Genomic DNA, 13519 nt, shown 5'->3' on the forward strand with positions numbered 1-13519 from the left:
TCTATCTACCCATCTAAAAATAATTACTTCGTATAACCGTATATATAATATGGAGTGCTTATCGATTTGTGACCGAAAGTTTAGTCATCAATTTAATACTATTTTTAACCCAACCTAATGAAACGATGTCATATCTTTGTCTTATAAAATTAAACTAGAGCATGCAATAGCGGCCAACAAAATGATAAAGTTGATCGGTAAAAGACATAACCTATTCTTAATTCTAAAATAATGGGAAATGGAGGCCAATTAGCCGTTGAATGAATCCCACGATAATTATCATAATATATGGTCAAGATTTGTATATTAATGATACCAATCATAAATTAATAGTCAATCATGAAACTTTATAATAGACGTATTAGCAATTACGTGAAAATATAGATTAGGCATGCTAATTGTTTTTTTCCCTTAGAAAACACTTATTATTTTCAAAAGAACCCCTTGAAATAATGAACCCTATAATAGATAATAGTAACAACTAACAAGATTTAAATACTGTATGTGATACGAGTAGTAGCTGCCACGCAAAATTAGCATAAATTATAATTTAACTAAAGACTTTTTCTATTCATAAATCTTCGTTACCTACCCTAGGCAATAGACATCTTAAATTCCTCTTATACCTTTCCAAAATAAAAACGTTTTTTATTCTTATTATAAATTTAACTCATGCACATAAAATACTACTCTCTTTTAATAATAATAATAATAATTCCACGGAATAGGAAATCAATACTTTTTAATGTTGTTAATAGTGTTGCCTGTCTTGCCACAATATCATTTCTGTGTAACAATTTATCATTTTATTGTCAATATAAGCAATTAATTTTCTAATGTAAAATCATCTCTATGTAAAAATAATACCCTTGACAACAAAATAATCACAATCAGAACAAGAAGTAAATTAAATCGCCAAATTTTGGGAAAAACAAAAAATGAAATACTTTAAAATTTGAGATCATTTTTGCCATTCATGGTAGAACTGTATAATAAGGGAAAATTTGCACATAGATGTGTAGCAAACGAGTGAACGAGGTGTATAAATGCTTGTACTACAAAAACATGCTAGTAAGTAGAAATAGCAAAAGATTTCAAAAGTATAATAAATAAACTACAAAAACACCAAAATACATGAAGACAATGCAATGGAAACCCCACTTATACGTACATGACCAAATTGTCCAAATTGGTTTCAATATTATGGTTGCACCACATTAAGCCCTTTTATTGCAATCCTTAAAAATTACTTGAAAATTGAAATCTGATTAGAGTGCAAGAAAGACAAGGACCAAGTTTTCCGTGGCAAAAAACAAGAAAACAGCACAAAGCAAGAACTTTGCTATGAAACCATTGTAAACATCTTGTTTATTGATGATTCAATCCCATTAAATCAATATTCAGATTAAAATAGACCTAAATTCGGAAAAATTAGGTAGGAAACCTAAAATGTTAACAACCAAATATAATACTCCGCCTGTTTAATTATTATGTCCGAAAACGAAATCGCTATGAAATTTTAAGACCAAAATCAAAATCTGAAATTCTTAGCCAAAACATACATAAACAATGAAACATCAAATGAAATAGAAGTTGTAGTATATCATATGCTTCTATGGCTTGGTTGATTCTAATGGCCGCTTATTAACCTGTTTAAATAACACCAAACTTTCCACATAACTAAAAACTATATAACTTGAAGACCTTGAGTAAGTTTTTGCAAGATCTCTTACCCTTTCTCTTCTAACATCGTATGATTTTATTCCTTTCCCATCAACAGCAAACAATAATTCACCATTGGTCTTGAAATGCAAGAGCTTATCGAATTGCAACGTAAATGTGTAACATTTGCTCCATGATTTCGACACACCGTACTCTCCCATCACCCATATATCATTCCGGAGTTGATAATGAGCACAAAATACGGCAAGTGATCGTCCTAACACCGTTGGAAACTTCTCCTTTGGTTCATCATCAGTTTTTAAGGCCTTAGGTAGATCAAAATACTTGAACACTTCATTTTCAACATCAAATGAAACTATATGTGAATCTTTTTCCTTGAACCATGAATCAGCATCATTTGTAACATTTGGTCCGAAGTTTATCCAATGTATCGCGCCATTTAGAAAAACTTGTTGCCCAGCACTCCAATAAGGTGGAGGACTAACACCAAGGTTGCTACTCCAAGAATTGGTACCAAGTGTATACACTTGTACTAAGCCCGGGATGGTAGCACGATAGCGCTCCCCAAAATAGTACTTGATCTCGGCATGAGGATATATTATTGCTATGACCTTGTAATCATTGCGAGAGGCATCATACCCGAAACCAAGCACAAAATAAGTAGCCTCTTTCATAGCTTCTAACATCGGATTAGGAAGACTAAGCGTGCTATTTATGGAAGGGTTCCACAATATAATTTCACGAAATCCCCTTGATTTTCCCTTCTTTACCAAAAGTAGCCCATTTATGTAACTGATCATTTCATAAGCTCCTTCAAAATGATCATATAAACATTGAAGTTCCGTGACCTTCCTAAAGGTATCACCACGGCGTACCAAGATTCGTTCATCTCTTAGCCAACTCCTAGCAGGGCGATACAAAACCAACAAGTGACATACCTCGGAATTGTTCTTGTAATTTTGAAGATGGGTAGAAACAAACTCCGGACCATCAATCAAAGACCGCCACAGCTTGGATACGGACCTGTACTTGAGGAGGTCGCGTACTGGCAGCTTTGAAAGTACTTCTTCAACGAGTATGTCTTCAGGCAAACCATCAGCTTCAGTCTTAGGCCTTTTCCTAGCTGTCTTTCCACCCACAACCAACTCACATATAGAAGAAACATCAGTGATCTTATTAAAAAGACGTTTCCTATCAGCCCTGTCGAATTTATACTTGGCAGCATAATAAGATGCTATCGCATATAACCATGCATCGCTGTGCAACGCGACCATAGACAACCAGTCGTGTTTTGTCATGCTGTCCCTTACAAAGTTGATCCCTAATCTTGGCTCAGGAAGGTCTGAAGAAGGAGGAGGTAAGTTGACCTCCCATTGTTGGTTAGGGAAGGCATACAAACATAGATTCAGATTATTAGGATCACACAAATGATAGAATTCATCGACATCCTTAGTCAAAGCTTTGATCATCCCTGCTCTTCTACCTTTAAAATCCTGAATAACATCTTCCACCGTTCGAGGATTCGACATCTACAACAATTGAAAACGAATGAGGAATCAACAAAAAACGATTATCCTTTTCATCAGGTTATTTAGGGGCAGAAATTTTCGAAGATTAAATTTCTTGATTAATCAAATTATAGAACTTTTAAGGGTTGATAAGCTAGGGATAGAAAGAGATGAGTGGAATTTAATTAAAGCATGATTAAGGATAATGGGGGTTATGGACGAGTATTGATTGGCTAAACAAGTGAAATGTCAGAAAGTTAGAGGTGAGTAGATGTTATTTTTGACTATTGTTTTATGACTTTATGTAAGTTTCATGTATTTTTCTTATTATATACACTTTGATGTGATTTCCAAGTACCTTCCTTAATCATATTTTATATTCCTATAGCATATTGTGTGAAATTTCTAACTTGAACTAATTGCAATAAAGAAATTCCTTTCGAGACATTGACATCAACCCCCAAGCCTATGCCTTCCTCACAAACAAGAAAAGTATATATTCGGAAAGGAGAAGAGCCATTTTTGTTTAATACAGCCCGAATACTCGAACCGGTGTACTCTTTCCACCTTTACCAAGTCAGAAGCAACTATCTTAACTCCTAAGCAAGAATAGAAGAGCCCTTTGAAGTTGTAAAGTGTATGCCTTGCCCATACCATTCTCTAGTTGCATATATTATCATTATCAGTATGACACTATTACGTGAAAAACAAGTTATTCTGATTTAATTAATCAGGATCGGTTCATATTTTGTTGATGAAATATTCAAAATCAACTTAGTTCAATTCAATTTTAATGAATAACTTCATATATTGATCTACTAAACTACCTATCAATTATTTAATCAACTATCATGCGCGAATAGCTTATAAATCTTTCTACACATTTGTTATGAAGAAAAACTGTAAGGTAAAAAGAAGCTGAGGTTACCTGATAAGTGGGGAGGTTCGTGTTCCTTCTAGCTCAAGATTTACATGGTGACCTGCAGCTGAAATTACCGTGAGATTAATTAACCAAGTCGTTTCAAATTCATTAAGTTGTAACCACTTAAGTTATGTAGCAAATTACTTAATTATTAAAACAACAGTGTACAAGACAAAAATAATCTTGCCTTTGTGCAAAACTATAGAGAATGATTTGTACATGTTCTAGATGATGTAAATTTGTATGTTTTTCACATTGAATAGAACAATACATGTTTACAACCAAATATAATCAGTTTTCCTTAATAATTGTACAATTGTACCAGTAAGTAATGGCATCACGAATACACGGGAACTATTGTGTACTCCGCATTACACATTACTGTCACAATCTATTCAGAGTAACATCCAAAACCCAGATAAAAAAGAGAAGGGATTCTTTATATGAGACATCTTATGATGCCTACATATATACAATACAATGCCAAGCTACAGCAATATAGTACATAAGTCTGGCGTACAGAAACATCAGTTAGAAACTAATAATGACCGGGGATTGAAATAGAGAATCTAGAGCTCCATGGATACGAACACGTGATGATAACCAACAGATCAACAATGCATATGAATCACAAAATAGCCAAGTATTTCATTAGATGCAAACTTAACTGTTCTGACTAACAATGTTAACTTGGCTTGCTTTTTCCTAGTTTTAATGGGCTTTTATCTACATCCTATAACAAAATATGTTCTAACATTGAATCTATTTTTTGGATGCCTAATTTAACCAATCTGCTTGACTACTAATCTGAAACTCGAAGTTTAATGGAATCATAAATGCCACCACCGGACTGAATCACTCAAAGCCTACAGGGTTTATCCCAATTTATGCCAAGTTCCTTCACCTCTTTCAGCTAATAGAAGATGGCAGTATGCAGACACAGAGTTTGGTTGTCATAGCCCTTGAGAGTATGGAATGCAATCTTTAGAAGTTTTCTCTTCCTATGAGTTACTATTTTTACAAGCACATTGAGTTGACCTGAATCACACAAACATCCCCCCCCCCCCCCCACCACCCCCCACCCCCACCCACCCCTGTCTTCTCTCCTTATTTAGGTTAAGATTGAGAGTGATGGGAAGGATTTAGGTTCCATGTTACGACATGATACTCCTTACACTTACAAAAGTAAAGTAACCATGATATATAGGAGTCTAAGGTTTACAAAAGCAACAGAATCCTCCAGCTTCAGATTTGATAAGAGAACCAGAGTGTAACAACAACTCAGATATGAGACTCTGCTTCATAATTTACAGCAGGAAAACCGAAAACAGAGATTCCTAACACCAGTCGGGTTCCATTAATTTTTCTAGAAAAATGTAGCAAGTGAGTTCATCCTTCAATGCATGCAACATTCTCATCTTGTTACCTACAACCCCATAGAGCACTAAGATCTCCTAGCAAGCGGACTTTAAAGCAAAGAGTATACTACTCCTTTTCGCAAGATCCTTGGTCAGCTTCCTTATCAGATCATACAACTTTTACCCCTCCACATTTAACAGCAAGATGTACCTTGGGTTATGACCACCAAAATCTGTGCACCACCCAGACTATGCTAACACCCAGGACAGCATACTCTTTCATCACCCAGACTATGTATTCATCAACAAAATTTAATCAGTATCTTTCACTCCTAACACCTGGGACAGCATACTCTTTCATCATCCAGACTATGTATGCATTGTTGGAGTACCTAATAAATAGAGTGAACGATTCGTTCCCAATCACTGGCACTATGTCTGATATTTCTCCACCTCCTCTACTATCACCTACTCACCTCCTATGGTTAAGCTCCCTAGATTTCTCTGTTGCTCACACCAATTCAATGAAATATACAGTTTACAGAAGCATGTGGATCACAATTCCACCAACTCAAAGGACAAATATTTATTCTCTTCGAAGAGCTCATCCTCCTTGAGTAGATTTTAAATTAACTAGGTCTGGCAGCAACATATTGTACTTAAAATTTAGCTTGGAAACGGAAAATAGGAAGTAATTAATTCCAACAAAGGGGTCAAAGGTAGCGCAGCAGTTCACATAGTAAAATGCCAAATTCCAAAAGGCTAATCCCAACTACATAAACCACCATGATTGGAGTTAGGAAAGGCCAAAAAACTAAGATTTCCTAACACAGGGGTTCCAAATTATACTCCATTAAGCTCCCTAAAATTTGCATTAGTATACTCCATTAATACAACCCAACAAATCAGTCTCCCAATCAACAGCGAAATCAAATTCCATGATCTTTCAAAATGTACCACTAAAAGTTAGGATGAAATACCCTTTCTACTTTCTTCTTGGCATGCAATGGCTGCTATTGCTAAACAATGAACCAATGGTGATTTGACTGATTTATGAAAACACTTTGAACTCAAGTGCTTAACAACAATCAATACAATAATATACAAGAGGGGGAAAAAAGATGGATAATTCATGAAAAATTACATTAAAAGTCAAATACTAGCAAGCTAAAACCTTATAGTACTTGCAAAATCTATTTACAATTGTTGATGTTGAGTTCTCGTATTTACGAACTAATATACATTAGCATCAATACTACAAATAAAGCTCTCTAAAGTAGTAGCAAACAATCATTGAATAATTGATTAGCACAATTACACATTTTAAATATTACGTAAAATATTCAAAACATGCTCTTCCTACAGTGGCCACTGCCACAAGGAGAAGCAAACCAGCTTCAAAAGCATGTAGACCTTCGAATGAGCTACACTCTTCCTTGTCTCAACAAGTTTCATGAAAGCTCATTTAGATTCTTCACCTTTCGAATCTCTCATCATTTTGAATGTCATCAACGAAATATGAAATTCATAAGCAAATGTTCAAAAAATAATAATTAACAAATCAAAAATTGAATATTCATCGGAAATTTTGGAAAGTTGAAGAAATTTTCTTATGACAAAGGAAGATAAACGATTAGCTGGATTAAAGCATATAATTTTTTTTTATATATAAAAAAACATTTTTTTTTTACTCGTCAAACTGCTTTTCAAGTTCTTGTAAGTGTTGATCAACGACACTTTGAAAAGCTTCAGCTCGAAAATGGAGAAGAATAGTTACTCGTGACTTATAAATACGAACTTTCATTCTCCCTGGAACAACATGCATTCCCCCCATATTAGAAAAATCAATGCCATGCTTAACCGTAAATGAAGTGACCTTATTCTTGTGAGAATTTCATCCATCATCTCTTAAATATTGTAAATGCTCCTTAGTTATATTAACCAAGCCTTCAAGCCAAGTCCCTCAACCTTATCTAAAACACTGCCTCTAGAACTCACTTAGCTTGCCTCTTTCGAAGAAATTCTTTCCCCTCTGGTGAACCAGCCACAAAAGTCAATAGTCTTGCAAGTACATTGACAAATAACAAATAAAATCAGCAATATTTTCGGCAACAGCAGCTACTGCTAGTGTCAATTAAAGTTTGTGCGCAAGACAATGAACATGAAATGCTGATGAAGATAACTTCATGATTAAAGTTTAAGGTCATCTTTTGCATCTTGCATCTTGCATCTTGCATTTTGCTAGCAGCCTAGCACCACTATAACATTAATTCAGACTCTAGAAAGACTTAGAGAAGACTACATAAGGACTCGATTGCAGATTTCAAATGTCAAATGTGTATTATCAGAAAAATGTACAGTACCAACAAGAAAACGCTCTGTTATTTCTACTCTAGTATTAACATACCACAAACAGAGACTTACTTGGTCTTTATCGATAGATAAGCATACTCATCAATAAGGAAATTGTCTCTTTTGCACAAACATTCATGATATCCTATAGAATTGAAGAAGCTACCATTTGAAAGTGAAATGGAGCCTTTTCTAATCCAACTTTCTGGACATCAGGAATATACATTGAAGCATATTTCCAAAATCCAAGAAAATTACCCATAATCAACATACAAGTCTCTTATTCATACTACCCACAAGCAAGCACATTATGTAGTAAAAGCCACCTCAAACATCAAAATAAAGCTTCTAATTGCTTTCAATAATGACTCACAATTTGCTCATAATGATCGAAGACCCTCCATTAACACAAGCAGTCTCATTCTACATTAGATAGCAAACAGAGCTTTCAATATTGCATCTTCATAACACTATAGCCAAGCTAAATTCTGTGCTTTCCACACCATTTATAGCTAAATTGGCGCATTGCTTTCTCAAGAGGTCTTTGAGGAAAGTAATGGGTATAGTATTGACAAGGTTTTCCTAGAATATACCACCATAATTCTGTCATTTGAATAAAAATCACTCATCCTCCTCCTTATTTCCCAAGTCATGTGAAAGATATAGAACACACCATTTACTTAATCTCGTGATTAATTACATATTAAAACCTAAGATTTGAGCCTTCTCCAACTTCTGCTTCAGCCTCTTGTGTAGCAATAGCCCGGAATTCTAGTAAGAGAATTTGGACTTTCCATTTTCTTTATATATTCTTCTTAATATCCTTTGGTTCTCTCCATTCTATTTAATAAATTCAATTACAACCTAATTTATACACAAATTCTCCAAAACACAATTTCACTTGATGAATTCAATTAGAGCCTTATACAATCTGAAATTTGGACTAGCATCATTCATCTCTGACTTACAAAATTGAGAAACTTCTATCCTCAAATTAAAAATCAAATGCAACCATCATCAATTTATCATATCAATCCACCATTAAAACCTAAATCCCAAATTGCAACTGAATTCCCAAAAAAAAAAAAAAAAAATTACATCCTTTCATAATTCGTATACACAAACAAACTCATAAATAAACTATAAGCAAATCATACAATCACAAAATGACCAAATTGTACTAAAATAAAAAACATCGCATAAATTTGCAACAAAATAGTAAATTGCGAAAGAATGAGATAGATTGAACAGGGAAATTAAGCTTACCTGCAAATATCCAAGTTGATCTTCAGATTTTACTGAGTGCTGCGTCACCGGAAACTACACTCCTCAGCGGCCGATACTCTGAGTCGCTGCCGGTAATAACACCTCGCTACTCTTTCCGCGTCGTCAGCGAGGCCAGGATTTCGAAATGGGCGTAAGCAGCGAAGAAATGGTAGGTTGAAGGGTGGTGAGAATGTGAGACTAAAGAACAATGGTTTTATAAGTTTGGGTTTGGGGTGGAGAAGGGGAGTAGACGCGCACAACATATCACACTAAAAAAAAATACGATAAGGTACGACATGATCAAATACGTTGTACGATAAGTCAATAAGGCATGATATAATCAAATACGTTGTATTTACATATCTCTTAATATCTTGATCAATATGATATCTTACATTACTAATATGTGAAAATTGTGTTATCATTCTATGTATTTGTTGATGTATATCTTAATGATTTTGGATATTTATTAGTTATAATCATATAATACTCATATGTAGAGGTGGGCATGGGTCGTGCTGGCCTGCGGGCGGCACGATGGAGGCACGGCCGAGCACGAGCCCGCCAATGACACGGCCCGACAAGAGCCCGCTAGTGGCACGACACGGTGACCGAGGAGTGGGTCGTGCCGTGAACACAGTTTTGAAAAATCGGTATGGGCATGGTGGGCGGCGCGATAATTTGGCCCGTCGGCATGGCACGCGACACGCCCTGGCCTGTGCAATGGGCTATATTTCGCTGCTTCCAATAGCCATAAAAATGGCTATAACAAATAAGTAAAAGAACTATAAAAAAAAAAAAAAAAAAACAACAATAATAATAATATAATAATACAAAAACATAAATATAAACTAATAAAATTATTTAAATATACTCATTTTAAAAGTTGTTCAAAAAAATTATATATCAATTTTTTTTTAAAAAAAATTATGGGCGGCTTGCTGCCCGACACACCAAACACGTGTGGGCCGTGCCATGCCATGGGCTAAGGTGTGCCAAATGGTGGCCCAGCATGGCACGGCCTGACACGAGTCACCACCAGGCACAGCCCGCGGTGGCCCGGCACGACGTGTGCCGACTTCTCATATGTAACATTATATAAACAGTTGTATTATAAACAGTTGTATTTTATAAGTATAATTATACTTTATTCTTTCTCATATAGTATTTATCTATTAGCTTAATGTGGCCCAAATTTCATAAAACCAACTAATTATGTCTTTAATGGTTTTTACATAATTCTAGGATGTTGTTAATGAAAAAATGTGGAGGACACTAGAAACCATGAATGCTCCTAAGGTTTCTAGATGCATAATTTATAGAGCATGTATATAGAGTCTTCTACACACTTCATCGATCACCCATTCTATAAATATAAGGTGTTGGGAGCCACTTGAAATAATCGTCAAAAATCTTTTCTAACAAGTCACAGGCAATATTCATTCATAGTATGATTCTTGCTAAGCTTATTATAGTTTTGATAGAAGGTTTTTCTTGATTATGATTTTTTTTTCTTTTATATAAATTTATCTTTTGTTTGCATGCATGCATATTTCTTGATTAAAATTTAAAACAGTGCATGCTTTAAATCACCAGGGTCAACCTATAATTATTTTAGTAAAGCGTAAAAGTATTAGGTTTCATTGCTGGATATAAATTCTAACTTTTAGCCTCACGTCGATTAAAAAATTTATTGTCACAGCTAAATATATTTTCTTCTTACCTAATATGAAATTCTGTAAGCTATTAAACAGTTGAGCATTATCTAGATTTGGACAGGTCAGGCAACACTTTTAACAAATGAACATATCAAATTAAACATAAAAGTGGGTTGGAAATGGGGAAATTAAACTGATCTTGTGGTTGGAATTTTCGTGTTAGTTTTCAAATGATCAGAACAATGTAAGGCAAAAAGATATCCAATAACTGAACTAATCATATCATATTTCATATTACATAGTAAGAGAAATACCACAATTTCTCTCAACTAAATAAACTAATCCCAAATATATCCCGCTTCATGCTTTAATCAAAATTTTTTCTTTCTCTCATAAAAATTTCATTATACGAGAAACTATCACAACTTCTGTCAACCAATAACAACAAATCTTTCAAATGTAAAATTAGAACTCTCTAGATAGAGAAAGTTTTAGTGAGTTGAGAAAATATTTCTCTGCAATTTCTTTCGTATATATCTTTGTTCATATCGTTCTTCTTTCTATCTTTTGGTTAAAAATTAATTTGAAGTTATTTACCATGAAATCATGAATAATATTCTGTTTTTTTCAAGTTATTTTATTTAGTCATTTCTATATAAAAAAAAAAAACAAGCTAAACTAATATGATTAGGTTAACTAATTAAATAAAGTTAAATACAAAAAATGTGTTCAAATATGTCAAATTTAGTTGAATTATATTATAAAAGTCTTTTAATACTATAGCTTGAGTAATTTCATTGTGGAAAATAGCAATTCACTTAAAAAAAATTGTACAAGAAAGATAGTGGGGTTAATAGTTTATTGAAAAGTAATGTATGTGAGAAAAAAAGATATAATAAAAAAAAAGTAGTAGTGGGTTTGGGTGGGGATCATGAGAGTGTCAATCAATCAATAACTATATACTAAAAGACACATCAGCAATGACACATGTCAGTTTCTGGTGTGTCCTTAGTATTTTTAATTAAAAAATATTTAATAGAAAATTTATTTAAGGAAATTATTTGTAAAATTTAATTACTAGTAGAAAAGATATTTAATTTTTTTTTTATATATTCACATTCAATTAACTAATTAATAAGAAAAATAGAATAGCAAAATATAATCTTTGTAAATATTTTTAAAAAATACAATCTTCTACTATAAGTTTTTATGTGGCAAACATAATATCCGTTTCAAGCATACAATTAAAATAGACAAAAGTAAATGACTAAAAACGAGATATTACAATATATGATCACTGATAAGTATATAAGTACATAATTTTTTTTGTCAATAATCGTGCATGGCACGGAACCTAACCTAGTGATATAATATTTTAATGTAGTTTTTTGCCAAAAAATAAAGTGTAACACTTAAAAAAACACGGCCGGAAGTGAGAAGTGTAACACTTAATTAAAAAAAATACGGGGGAGTATAAATTTTTGATGGGAAGACTAATAAAGACAATTTTTTATTGTTATATAAGTTTTGTAAAAACAAATCTTTTTAAAAAAATTGAGGTGCTCTCACTTCTCAGGAGACTGGTACAATGGCAAAATTTTATTTTAAAACAACTCAATTCTCCCTTTATAATAAAAAATAATTACATTTTAATATGATATTAGATCAAATTTACCATTAATTTGACACTTATAAAAAGATTCATCATATGGTTCATGTTGAAATCCAATTCTCTAATTGTTATTCATATTTTTATGTACAACATGTATCATAGTATTTTCTTTTAATGAGAATCTGTTTGGCCATCAATAAACAAAAATATGATGTGTAATAATTTTTAGGTACCGCTCAAAATGGTTCTAATGTAAATATCTAAACAAAGGCTAGGGTAAAAAAGTATAATAAAATTCAAATGTGACCATTTTATATAGACATATCTGCAAAATATATATTCCTTTAAACATTTTCATATTGAATAACTAACTAACCTAGCTAGCTAGAGCTAGGTTAAAGGCAAACAATCCATTATTTACAAAATTATATTATGAAATCACATATTTTGTAGCATAACTAGAAAAACAGCTAACTTGAACTAAATTAGCAATCAATATAATATATTAAGAGATCAAAACCAGAAATAATTGAAACCCATAAAAGAGGAGGTTAATTGAATTGAGCTTATATAGATGTATTTAGATAATAGTACAATCCCAACTCATAAAATTAAATCAAGAAATAAAAACCAAAATTTAAACAATATTGGAAAAAAGAACAACCCAAAGATAAGTAATTATAATGATGAGTAGTACGTATATTAGTAGCTAGTAGTTGATGATTAGATTCAGAATTCGGACCAGGAGTGCTTAATTCCCCTTGCATATAGATTCATCATCCATTGGCTCGATCATCGACTCGTGATTGATCGTAGAAGAAGCTTCTGATGATGATGATGATGGTGGTGATGATGTTGATGACGAAGACTTCTTCTATCCATTTGTTCATCATGGAGCAACAATGTCAAGACAAACATTTTTACAATAAGGTAGTGTATGTAAAGAATGTAATATATATAGAACATATAATATAATGACAATGTAATAAAAAGAGGGCATATATATAGAAAATGAGGGTAATTAATTTAATGTAATATAATGGAAGTTAAGCATGCAGTAAAAAAGAAAAATTGAGAAGCACGCATAGTAAGACATGAAGTTATAATAGATTGAGACTTTTCCAACAAACAAAGAGACCTCCCCACAAATCTTTATATTC

General features: G+C 33.0%; 1 protein-coding gene across 1 annotated transcript; it reads right to left on the reverse strand.

Moving 5' to 3' along the window:
• Positions 1–1538: 1538 nt before the first annotated feature.
• Positions 1539–9338, reverse strand: LOC110700321 (F-box protein CPR30-like). The gene is made up of 3 exons (XM_021877844.1): positions 9090–9338; positions 4120–4177; positions 1539–3212 (listed from the first exon to the last, which is right to left on the reverse strand). Exon 3 carries the CDS (start codon positions 3210–3212, stop codon positions 1614–1616), a length of 1599 nt encoding a protein of 532 aa, XP_021733536.1. The 5' UTR covers positions 4120–4177; positions 9090–9338; the 3' UTR covers positions 1539–1613.
• Positions 9339–13519: the final 4181 nt, after the last annotated feature.

Source organism: Chenopodium quinoa, unplaced genomic scaffold (assembly GCF_001683475.1).
Source record: "Chenopodium quinoa cultivar QQ74 unplaced genomic scaffold, ASM168347v1, whole genome shotgun sequence".
NCBI classification, from domain to species: Eukaryota; Viridiplantae; Streptophyta; class Magnoliopsida; order Caryophyllales; family Amaranthaceae; genus Chenopodium; species Chenopodium quinoa.

Excerpts from the sequence above, each read along its gene's own strand:
- LOC110700321 (XM_021877844.1), bottom strand. The coding sequence starts at position 3,212 with ATGTCGAATCCTCGAACGGTGGAAGATGTTATTCAGGATTTTAAAGGT.